Raw genomic sequence first — 12,620 nt, forward strand, 5'->3', positions numbered from 1 at the left:
GCTTTGCAGAATCCAGGCCGTCATCAAAATTGCTACCAGTGAGTGTTGATGGGATGAATGAATTGGCATGTGCTTGTGCAATACAGCCATTCATCAACTCGACTTTATTCAGATAGCTTCCGCCGCTCTGCCTTGTGGTGACAATGGTGAAGACCTGTCCTTGCTTGATATGCCGCTCTGTCCAGTGAAATTGAACTTCAGCGTGTGAGGGCCCTTCATCACTTGCTCCATCTACATGAATACATTCAACTAGTTTTGGGTCTACATGATTTAACTGGGTTAACATATTCAAGTCTGCAGCATGCTGTGCTGGGTTTTTTTGGAACACAGAGTGTGGCTTGACAACAGCAATACAGCTTTGTGGGGTGGTGTCAGTTGACATCAACAGGTATGAAGTTGTTTGTATTATCAGAGATGCCAAGTTCAAAAATATGTTATGCGTGAGATTTTCATGACTCGGCGTCTCTGCACGCGCGCGGCCAGTACTTACACTTGTACGTTTCGAAAAAGGCGCGCGTGCACAAGATATGAGCTTCGTAATGATATTGATCCATACTACAAAACCATGCGATGCACGCACGCAATTCATCGTATCACGTACTAGCTGTGCGCTGACTGCACTCTCGATTCGTCTTGCGTGTCGGAGTAGACGCGACGACGTGCGAAGGCGATCGGCCAGTGCGTATAATCTAGCGAATAATGCTACTTTTTCTCTTTTTTTTTCTGTCGGGTCCCGATGCGTGAGAAAAATGAGTGCCATGCGTGAGATCATGAGACGGACCCTGAATGCGTGAGTCTCACGCACAATGCGTGAGACTTGGTAGCTCTGTATTATGGATGGATTGTTATTAACAAAATCAGTCCTAGTTGTCAAGGTTGGCGTGAATTCCGTAGCAACACTCTTCCTCTGGCAGTGGGTGAAAGTAGTGTCCAGTCTGAAACCGGCTTGGTCATCTCTATTGATGACAGTGTGTTGCCTACCATCTCGTAGTTGCAATGCATCAAGATTTCTATAAAATGCAGCACTCCAGTGTGCATCAGGATTGTATTTGACATTAAATCCCTTCCTGGCTCTTCTGCAGACGATTCTGGCCTCGCCCTTGTATCGCTTGGCTGACAGTCTCCGCTTATTCTTAACCACACAGACCCATACGATATATTGTGGTCGTTTTTCTCCTGTAAATGCATTTGGATCGCTTAAACGTAACCTTCAGCCCTGGTGTCTTGCTGTTTCCATCAAAGGTGGTTAAGCCAGTCCTCCTCCAAGTATCTGCTCCCATCTGTCTCTCACTGACGAACTCCTCTATATCCTTCCCAATTGTTGGATGCTGTTGCATGATCTTAGAATCACGATTGGGAACAGTCCTGTTTAGGAGGCACTGCTTTGCCTGTTCTTTCATGTATTTCCGATGAGCTTTCGCTTTGATGTACGCTCTCATCTTTCCAATGAACTCTCTACACCTGTCATCTATAGTGTTTTGGGGTTCCTGTATAGTTCCTGCTCATCGGCTATTATGTCTTTATCTTCCTCGTCTGAATCAATTTCAGGGAAACCGTCATCTAATTCGGAGCTGTTCTTATCAGTCTCTGACTCTGATTCAAACTCTGAATCCCAGACTATGTCCTCTCCTGCAGCACTTCCACTGTCATTCTTGTCAAATGTACATTCAGGTAAGTCTTGAATTCCAAAGGTGTCTAGCACAGCTGCATCTTCCGTAGCTGCTAGATGGTCTATAGCTTCCCGGAGTTCACTTGCTTGCTTCAATGCTTCCTGAATGAGATGTTGCTTCTTGTTGAAATCATTGAAGCCAAATTCTTTCTTGGACTTTTTTGCACCTTTACCTGATGCTGTGCAGGCTACATACTTAATTAGCATGCTGTCCTTTTGTCTTGATGCAAGGGAACAAATTGACTTCAGCATACCTTTGGTTATTCCTTCAGGAACAGTCTTGTCTTCAACACACAATTTCTGCATGTTGCTGTACATTTGGACATAATCGAAATGTCTTTCCTTGGCCATAGCATACAGCGGGCAGTTTCCTGGTGTACCTATTTGCATGATAACAAGAGGCATCCCCATCAGAAACCTTACAGCTTTATGAGAGATGCATGTCTTGCTGGGACAGAACTCCTTATAGATATGAGCAACTGGTGCCATCCTTTTTTCTTCTACATTTCGACACATACTTATTAAAGAATTGCAGTCTGTACAGCTTGATGAATGCTTGGAAAGGCACAGTTTATGATGAAGTATGCATGATTCTTCAAGTGAAAAATTACCCAATTGAGATACATATAACCCATTTCTAACTTGATAGTCAGATTTCACTCGAAGGCATTGTGTCTTGCATTTTACATACAGTTCATATTTCCCAAATGCACTGTGGTAATTTTCTTCAGTGTCGAGTGCATTGGAATCTACCGAAAATCCAGAGATATCATGTTGTTGAGCATAACCAGAGCTCCATCTTCATTGAGGTCAGAGTTGCTGACTACAGATTGTGGGCTTTGACTGCCTTCGACTGGATTGTCACCCTGATCTTCTCCTTTGGTATTTGGTAGAACTGCTCCAATCTCTTCTGGTTCCTTCCGGTCTTTGTTCACTGTTCTTAAGTTATCAAGTGTCATCTGGCCACCTTTTGACTTGCTCTCCTGGCTACTGCTTTGTTTTGCCCCCGTCTTCTTTCTATGCTTTGCAGCTCTCTTGCAGGTTTTTTCTTTGTCATTTAGCAGTTGCAGCTCCTTTTTCTTCCTGCATTCCTTCCTCACCTTGTCGAACCTCTCAGTGGCATCGAGAGCTTGCACATAGTTTTGTTCGCTCGAGAACTTTTCTCTCTGAATCAAGTCCATCTTCATTCCCAATTTGGAGATATCCTCTTGCAATTCTTGCTGTTTCTCGTCTCTCGCCTTCGAAGTCAGGATTCGCCTTCTCTTTATAGGAGTACCAGAGCGCGAGAACTTCTCTTGAAATTGTAGCCTGATTGGCGCGTCTTTTCTGCAGCCAAGGTCATCAAGACAGACTTTTTCTGTAGAAGCGATGGATCCTCCTTGCAGAGTAAATAAGCAGATTCATTGATTGCTGTGTGGTACTTTTGTAGAAACGGAGAACCCGACATGTAAATTGCAGATGCCTTTCTTAGCTTTTCCTCAATTTCAAGGTTGAGTGTAGGTCTACTTGATTCAATCTCCATCTGCATGAAAATATAAACCAAACACCATCTTATATAAAGGCTGAGCTTGCAGAGCAAAATTTCTGTATTCGATTTAATTTATGTTGTGACTGAATGGCCCGAATTCACAACAGTGGACTCAAGAATAAAATACAACAGAATAGAAGTCCCTATATAAAAAATGCAGAGTCTATCATGACATGTTTTAAACCTGTTTTGAGGTGCTAAAACGAGTTAAATTCAATTTCATATCCTTTTCATTTCTCAAGTACAAATATTATGGGAAGAAATTGAAATGACGCATTTTTCCGACAAGTTCGATTTTGGTGATATAAATTTAGACGGACTGTATTAAATAGGCCTAGATCTTTAAAAGGGAGTGATAGGCCTATACTTTTCCAGATCACTCAATTTCTATTCCCTTTTTAGGGGGTATCAATGCGAGCGCAATTTCAGAGCGAAATCGCTCGTTGGTCGTCCGATCCCGTGTATTTTCCCCCTGTACTATGTATGGTGTGACATCTTTGAGACAGTCCCCGCTATGTCCCGGCAGTGCCGGGAAAAAGTTTGTACACGTCCCCGCTAACTTCAATGATTGTCTCCGCGGGCCGGGGACAGTCTTTTGTACATTCCCCGCCATGTCCTGGCTACACAACCCGGCATGCGGGGCAACAATTTTTTGTACATTCCCGGCTATGTCCCCGCTATGTCCTGGGACCCCCAGGGCCGGGAATATAATTGATAAGTGCATAACTTTGTTAAAAAAGATAGATATACAGTATATATTTGAGATTTTGACCTTTTTCATCATTTTTCTACTCAAATTCTCTTTGGAAGGATGTTGCACAATTTTGAGCATATTTGAAATTATTTTCTGATGTGTAAATGCGCATGTTCAGTATTTACAAGGCTGGTCAGTATGCAATTACAAAAAATTATTTCTTTGTTCAAAAGTAAAAATAAATCAGTTGTAATGGGTGTCCGGGAGCAAAAAAAAAAAAAAAAGTATAGCTCAACAAAAACTGGTTTTCCGTCTTGGCATTTTCCTCTGACAATGAGTGACTACCAGTAATGGAAAAGGAAAAAAGTAATTTAGCTCCTATCTACTGATCAAGAAAACTCAATTTTGTTTTTAACATATTACATTTTATGAAAAATTATACACAACCAAATAATCATAAAGAGTGATTACTGGTAATCAATTGATTGATTCATTTGACAATAAATTCAATTTATTGCAATGCGAGCACCACAGGTGTTAATATCGGTGAAGAAAAGTAAACGGATGTTGTAAAGGCTAGCACACTCACTCACTTCTTTTCCATACAAGGGGGCTGTTAGTAATATACATCATTATTGCTACAGGGGGTACAGAGCTGACTATCTAGATCTTTTCTGATGATTTGGTGCTGTTGGATCAAAGTGAGTAATTAAAAGAAGATGCTAATTTGCTAAAATCCAAGAAGAAGAAAAAGAAGAAGGAATTGCCTTGCAGACCACATTGGTAATCCAATTTCTTGGCACATTTTAACCCCAAAATGGTTTACCTTTTGTAGTTAACAGTTCCATCCTTTCAATTTGATGTATGTAGACTCTTCCCACAAGTGAGTGGGACACTCAAGAAACAACATGAATAATGTCCAAAATCCCAAAGTAGGGCCTATGCTTAGATCTACATGATTTTCTTAAAAACATATTGTGATTAGTCATTTTCAAGTTGAAACATAAAATGGTGCCCCATGTGTGTGCACACATCTACTTTACAAACAATTCTGGGCTTCTGAGGAAAAAGGGTACATTTTGAGGCTGTTACATTAAATGTGTGATATTCAGTGTTATTTCACCAGTTGGGCTCAGAATTTTTAGTGAATATGTCTATGGATTGCAGGTGTAAATTTTGTGGTTGTATGATTTATTTTTATCAGATTTATGCAGATTTTCATACATTTATGTGCAGACAAGGGACACTGCACTATTGGCAGTCAAAAGGGTCAAAATTAACAATCTCAAAAATAAAGAAACTCAGAAATAAATGTAGTATCTCAGAAATACATGTAGTCTTTCAGAATAAAATAAAGTCTCTCAGAAAAAAATTGCTGTTAGAAATGAATTAACTTCATTTATTTTTGAGATTGTTAATTTTGGCCCTTTTGGCTGCCCTTACTGCACGGACTCAAGGGGGGGGGGGGGGGGGGCTCCAGACCATATTACAATGAGGGAACATTTCATTACATGGAAACAATGCCTGGAAAATTACTTTCCAGTCGGCTGATGGTATGGTACAATTAACCTTTCATGAATATGACAATTCCAAATGTTTTGAAAAATGATTATTGAAATCAAATTATTCTCAGTGAAGTTAGAACAGCGATGAAAATTTTGCTGATGTTTATGGTGCCATCTCAAGGTTTTTGCTTATTATCCTTGTCAAATGAGCTATTAAAGATGAGTAAGGTTTGCAAGATGACAGTGCATATGGTATACATGTGGTATACATGTACACAGGCACAGTAGCACTTGGCATGGCATGCATTCAGCAACGTAAAATTTTATTGATGATTTACAATGCTATAATTTCACCTCATTTAAACTATTGCAATATTGTATGGGCCAATTCTAGAAATTATTCAATGATGAGATTATTCTTCTTACAAAAGAAAGCCATAAGAATAGTTTTTCATGCCAATTATCTTGCCCATTCTAAACCAATTTTCAAAGAATTGAAGTTATTGAATATTTTTTATATGAATGATTTTAATATTGCAGTTTTCATGTTTTTAGTTTTTAATAAAATTGTACCATCTAGTCTTTCAACATTTTTCAAATTGAATTCTGATTTTTACTTGTATAACATGCGAAAGCCATTAGATTTTCACTTGCCATTTGAGAGAACCAATATTGGTATCAATATAGATATTCTTTAAGGGTCCTAAAATTTGGAATGTATTACCTGATGACATTAAATTAAGTGTATCACTCAATTCTTTCAAACGATTATTAAAAAAAATATTACTTATTAAATTATCAGGCTTTGTTCAAGTATCGTGTAGGGTTTGTCTTGGAATATTAATAATTTGTATTTGTATTTATCATCCTTATTTTCTATAGTTATGTTAAAATGTTCATTTTAAAATGTTTGTGCTTACATTTTGGTGGCAGCACTGTATAAGACTTGGTTCTTCTAAGCTGTCTCCACATTCTTATATTGATATTTTGTCTATTATTATGTATATTTAATTATTTATGTGTTTTTATGAATGAAATAAATTGAAATTGAATTGAAAATGATTTATTTTTTGAAAGCTAGTCAGACGTACACTATTAGACATAATCTCTTCACAATGAGAATAGCATAGGAAGACTGTTACTTGTCTGAAGCTATACACACTTATTTCAACATTTCTTTCTTCACAGAATAAACACAGGTTTTTTCAAGGAGAGATCGCAGAAAGAACATCATCATGGCATTTGGTAGAGCACCAAAAATTATTTCAGAAATGAAAGGTATTCAGTCAGTTGGCAAGCCCTCAAAAAGTGGCTTCTTTATCCAAGTGATATTCATGACTCCAGTGTTTTTGCATTGTTAATGAGCTTGTTGCGGACCAAAACACCTCTTTTTATTTGACCATTGCTGCTCTAAATATTAACCAAATTTCATGTTTTTGGTATCTTTATAAAGAAGAAAAATCATTCTTTCAGGTCATGTGTTTGGATTTTTAAAAAGATGTTGTAATGTAGGGGAAACTTTTGATCTAAAACATGAAACAAAATAATTATTTTCATGCAACAAAAGTTGTTGTTTTACCCTTAATTTCTGTTGAAGCACAAAAAATTTTTAGATAATGATAAAGCTGAAGATCTAAGCTTTAATATGATATAATTTATATAAGAAGAGGTATTTTAGATGGGTCAGCAGCCAGCTTTTCATAGGCCAAGTACATTTAGCAGCTCAAAAACAAGAATACTGAGCTCTGATTGGTCATAGAGACCACACACCCACGCAAATTTCAATGTTCCCCACACTGGGCCTCTGAAGGTCACACTCACCATGTGGTAATCTCTTCAAATTACCCGTGCCTGTTTTGAAAACATTATTCAGCCAATCAGAACTCTAGATTTTATGCTACTCAGAAATTTCAGAAATCTCGTCTTGCATCTTGATGGAAAAGGCTGGCTGCTGACCCATCTAAAAGGTGTCACATATTCAGAATGACATTGTATGAAAGTAGAGAGTTTGAGCTTTTTGATGATATAAATAATGTTTGTGCCCAAAACACAAAATGTGGCACAATTTGCAAGAGAAAACAGAGGAAGAAAACTCTGTTTGAGGCCTTTTTTCAGGCCTGAAATTCACCTATTCATCAAAATATTTTATTCAAAAGAAATAATTAATATAAAAGAGTAATGTTTACTCTTTCCTATGGTACAAAAATAACAAATTTTACTCAAGGGGAAAATGGTTAAATTCTTTGAGAAAAAGTCTCACAATTTACAAGATTTTGTAGGGATATGAATTCAGCCACGAGAGGACTTGGATAAATCTTGCTCATTTGCTCATTAACATAGGGGCTTGCAGACTGACTGTATTTGAGAAGTACATATATATCGCAAACCATTTTGCTTAAGATTGGTCAAGAAATGATGTTTATGCTCACTTCTATTTGTGACAATATTGTTATAATTGGAATTTATTGTTAATCACAATTTGATATTCATATAATTGAGACATAATTTTCAATTTTATATTCAATGCATTTCTGTATTCATTATTATGCAAATTATGATAAACAGGTCTCAGATTCAGTAAACTCAATTATCAAATGGGAAAAATTGAAAGGGTATTTGGATACCTAAAGCCAAAATGATAGAACATGTAGGGCAATCAATGTGGCTACGTAGAACATGACCTTGGTGGCCTTGTATTGATATAAACCATGAAATATCTTTGTTGATTTTATAGAGATTTTAGTATTTTTTAGATTATTTTATTGTACTGTCTTGGCTTGGTAAAATGAATAATTCAGGGGTACTTCTTTCATGCTATTTTGGAAGATTTTTGTTAAAAAAGTTCCACTGAAAAGGATTGCTGTACCATGGATCAGTCTCATAACCCTTACCTTGTATTGATCTTTAGATATCTCAAGCATGTATTTTTTTTTCAGAATTTATCCAAGATCTGAAAAGAAATTATGAAGACACTCAACTGCCTGTTACAGATGACAGTGTTCCTCTTCACAAGCTATGTGCAAAGTTAGAATACATGCTGCAGATCGACATGAAGCGTAAGTAAACTTCTTTCGTTGTTTAATGATAATTGCGGATGCGTAAACTTGGGTTAAATCATGTTGTAGAGATAATAATGGGAAAATTAAATAGCCTTGGAGAGGGTCTGATATTGGCAAAGAGGCTATAGGAAGTCATTACATTTAACTGATATTCTAGGGTTTTGTATTATGATGGGTTCCAAATATATAGTTTATTTTATTCAATACAAATGAATACAAATTTTCCTTTATGTGTGTGCATATTTTACCAATTTTGATATATTCCACCTCCATCAAAATGCCATCAGCTTTTAATTGCATTCACATTTTGTTAGAAGACCCCAATTATGAAAGTGAAAAAAGATGAGAATATGTGTGCTCCCACACTGTATTATGCAACTACTGTGTGGCAGATAATTTTCTAGAAGTTTACAGGAATTAACTTGATCACAAAATTAATAAATGCTGATCAATGCTGTTTATTTTTTTGAATGGGGGGGGGGGGGCATTTTCATGGAAAAAGATTCAGTGATCTCACTTATTATTTGTGTAAGTTATATTGCATCTTTTTGGCTGAGAGCGGATTTGTCAATAAAAATAACTGACTATTGTTTCATGAATCACTCCCTGTATACTTTTATATATTTTTTATCTTTTTCAAATTACTAAAGCTTCAGCAAGGTCTGGAATGTTTGCAGGCAAGAAAGACTATTGGGATTATATTTATCAGTGCCTTTATAAGGTCAAAGGACTTGATGATGGAATAAGATTTGTCAGAGCTAAAAGTGAGGTAAGTATCATTAAGGATAGAGGAATAAGTGACTTTAAATGTGCTAAGCTGAATAAATGACAAAACGTTCTATCACTATCTATTTAGTTGTTCATTTTACTTTAGCACTACTCGTGTTTTATCAGCTAATATTAATATTAATAATGATAATAATAAGAACATCATATTTACCCAGTGCTTCCATTTCAGTACCTTAAAAATTATAATGTTATTATTCCCCCGTCTTTAGCTTGGCTACCTTGGCGCTCAAGCATTTGGGGAATTCGTTCCTACTAGGAACCAGTGAAAAAAATACACGGGAGCGCTGAGCGATTTCGCTCTCGTAAGCTTTGAAATCGCACTTGCAAACCCAATAGAGAGAGCGATCGGGAAAAAAAAAAATCGCTCCCGTGATCTTGTGTACAGTAACTAGCTCGGCCATACGTCCGCTGTCTTCCCTTCGTGCGTGGGTTATAACGTGCACGTAATGTACCATTCACATTTACAAAGCTCAGCGCAGTGAGCGCACTAGTACAGTACGTATGGTAGATGAAAAAATGGCAGCCGTGTGTTGCTGCCCTCTACTTTCAATGAGATGTGCTTTTATCACTGATCTCGAGATCAGTGGCTTTTATCAAGGCTTTCCGATTAGAATTTTCGATGTCCCGGCGAATCAATGCGAGCGACAAGTTCCGAACGCACGCACGTACATTACAAGCGCAAAGCAGCGGCACAAATTGCGATATATAGCGACTGGTAAATACGTCTGTAAGGATGATGACGTCATCCAAGATGGCAACTTACGTTGACCAACAAAAGGATCGAAGATGACGATGTTTCGATATCATTTGAAAGGAATTAGCGGTAACTGCGGTCTAAGGTACGATACTTCTGAATTTTATACATTTTTTCGTAAATATGGATGTAATTTCTTTTTCATAATGTGACATTTTATGTACAAAAAAACGATCAGAAAATCGGGTTTCCGAATATTAGATCTAATGTTACTGCTAATACGTTGTCTGTACGTACGGGCCTCCAAGGTCTTCAGTCTATGCATGGTCTATGTATTGGTGAGTGAGCCAACGCAGTTCAGCGGAACAACCAAAATACAGAGACTGAAGCTTTTGGTCTACTGCCAGGCCTGTCGTGCGTATGCTGCTCGCTCCGGTCCCCATCGGAAAGGGGTAGTTGTGAGCTTTGGTGATCAGTTCATTTCAGGCTCTAGTCACGTGAAAAAGCATTCAGCTATGAGGCATACCACGTTCCTCATTTATTATGAGCATTAAGCATTTGTTCCTAAGGAAACTGCACACCAAATTATGCTTATTTACTAATCAAAATCCATGAGAAGTGTACTCTATTCTATGACTATTGGATACTGTACAAAACATATTGAATACCAGCCTTTCATGTATTATTTTACAGTTGTATAGTAACTTCTCTTTATCTCTTTCAAAGTTTCAGGATCACTCACACAGCCACATTAAAAATTTGATAATCAATTTTTGTCTCGCCTGCATAGCAGAGCGAGACTATAGGCGCCGCTTTTCCGACGGCGGCGGCGGCGTCAACATCAAATCTTAACCTAAGGTTAAGCTTTTGAAATGACATCATAACTTAGAAAGTATATGGACCTAGTTTATGAAACTTGGGCATAAGGTTAATCAAGTAATAGTAAACATCCTGCTCGAGTTTCAGGTCACATGACCAAGGTCAAAGGTCATTTAGGGTCAATGAACTTTGGTCAAGTTGGGGGTATTTATTGAATTACTATCATAACTTTGAAAATTTATGGATCTAGTTCATGAAACTTGGACATAAGGTTAATCAAGTATTAGTAAACATCCTTCCTGAGTTTCAGGTCACATGACCAATGTCAAAGGTCATTTAGGGTCAATGAACTTTGGCCAAGTTGGGGGTATTTGTTGAATTACCTTTATAACGGACATTAGGTTAATCAAGTACCACTGAATATCCTGTGCGAGTTTCAGGTCACATGACCATGGTCAATGGTCATTTAAGGTCAATGAACTTTGGCCATGTTGGGGGTCTTTGTTAAATTACCATCATAACTCTGAAGGTTTATGGATCTAGTTCATAAAACTTGGACATAAGAGTAATCGAGTATCACTGAACATCCTGTACGAGTTTCAGGTCACATGACCATGGTCAAAGGTCACTTAAGGTCAATGAACTTTGGCCGTGTTGGGGGTATTTGTTGAATTACCATCCTAACTCTGAAGTTTATGGATCTATTTCATAAAACTTGGGATATAAGAGTAATCAAGTATCTCTGAACATCCCCTATGAGTTTCAGGTCACAAAACCAAGGTCAAAGGTCAGTTAAGGTCAATAAACTTAGGCCATGTTGGGGTAATTGTTGAATTGCCATCATAACTTTGAAAATTTATGGATAGAGTGAATGACATGTGGACATGGGTGTAGTTGACAAGTCTTAAGTCACCGTTCAAATGTCATCTATGGTCAATGAACGTGGTATTATGTCATTATATGAATGGTGTTTTTGTGAATGATTATTTTATAGTAGTTTTCAAAGTTAGCACTGCTGCTATATTAAATCGCGTAATGCAGGCGATACTGCCAGAGGCGTTCCACTTGTTCTACAATAGCACTGAATAAAGACAAATGGCAATATATATCTAAGTAAATCATTCATTACTTTTATTATTAAAAAAAATAGTAGAGATGGCACATTAAATCAAATGGCATTATTGCAATCATTACTTTTGTTGGTAAAAGAAATAAAGAAATAGTACGTATGGCACATTAAAATACAACATACAATACTTCAAATTTAACATGTCTAAAATGATAATAATTACAAATGATACGTTTCCTTTTTTGTCTCACCTGCATAGCAGAGTGAGACTATAGGCGCAGCTTTTCCGACGGCGACGGCGGCGGCGGCGTCAACACCAAATCTTAACCTGAGGTTAAGTTTTTGAAATGACAGCATAACTTAGAAAGTATATGGACCTAGTTCATGAAACTTGGCCATAAGGTTAATCAAGTATTACTGAACATCCTGCCTAAGTTTCATGTCACATGACCAAGGTCAAAGGTCATTTAGGGTCAATGAACTTAGACCATGTTGGGGGAATCAACATCAAAATCTTAACCTAAGGTTAAGTTTTTGAAATGTCATCATAACTTAGAAAATATATGGACCTAGTTCATGAAACTTATACATAAGGTTAATCAAGTATCACTGAACATCCTGCATGAGTTTCACGTCACATGAACAAGGTCAAAGGTCATTTAGGGTCAATGAACTTTGGCCGAATTGGGGGTATCTGTTGAATTACCATCATAACTTTGAAAGTTTATGGATCTGATTCATGAAACTTGGACATAATAGTAATCAAGTATTACTGAACATCCTGTGCAAGTTTC

At 37.3% G+C, this 12,620-nt stretch overlaps 1 protein-coding gene across 2 annotated transcripts in view; it reads left to right on the forward strand.

Moving 5' to 3' along the window:
- The first annotated feature begins 6,569 nt into the window (after nt 1-6,569).
- LOC135153654 (FYVE and coiled-coil domain-containing protein 1-like) overlaps nt 6,570-12,620 on the forward strand; it is a 37,206-nt gene continuing 31,155 nt past the window's right edge. For both annotated transcript variants that reach the window (XM_064097535.1, XM_064097536.1), the window contains exons 1-3: nt 6,570-6,674; nt 8,333-8,452; nt 9,106-9,224. In XM_064097535.1, the coding sequence (XP_063953605.1) occupies nt 6,632-6,674; nt 8,333-8,452; nt 9,106-9,224 (282 nt within the window). In that variant the 5' untranslated portion in view covers nt 6,570-6,631. The remainder of the gene's footprint in view (nt 6,675-8,332; nt 8,453-9,105; nt 9,225-12,620) is intronic.

This window comes from Lytechinus pictus, chromosome 3 (assembly GCF_037042905.1).
Source record: "Lytechinus pictus isolate F3 Inbred chromosome 3, Lp3.0, whole genome shotgun sequence".
Classification (NCBI taxonomy): Eukaryota; Metazoa; Echinodermata; class Echinoidea; order Temnopleuroida; family Toxopneustidae; genus Lytechinus; species Lytechinus pictus.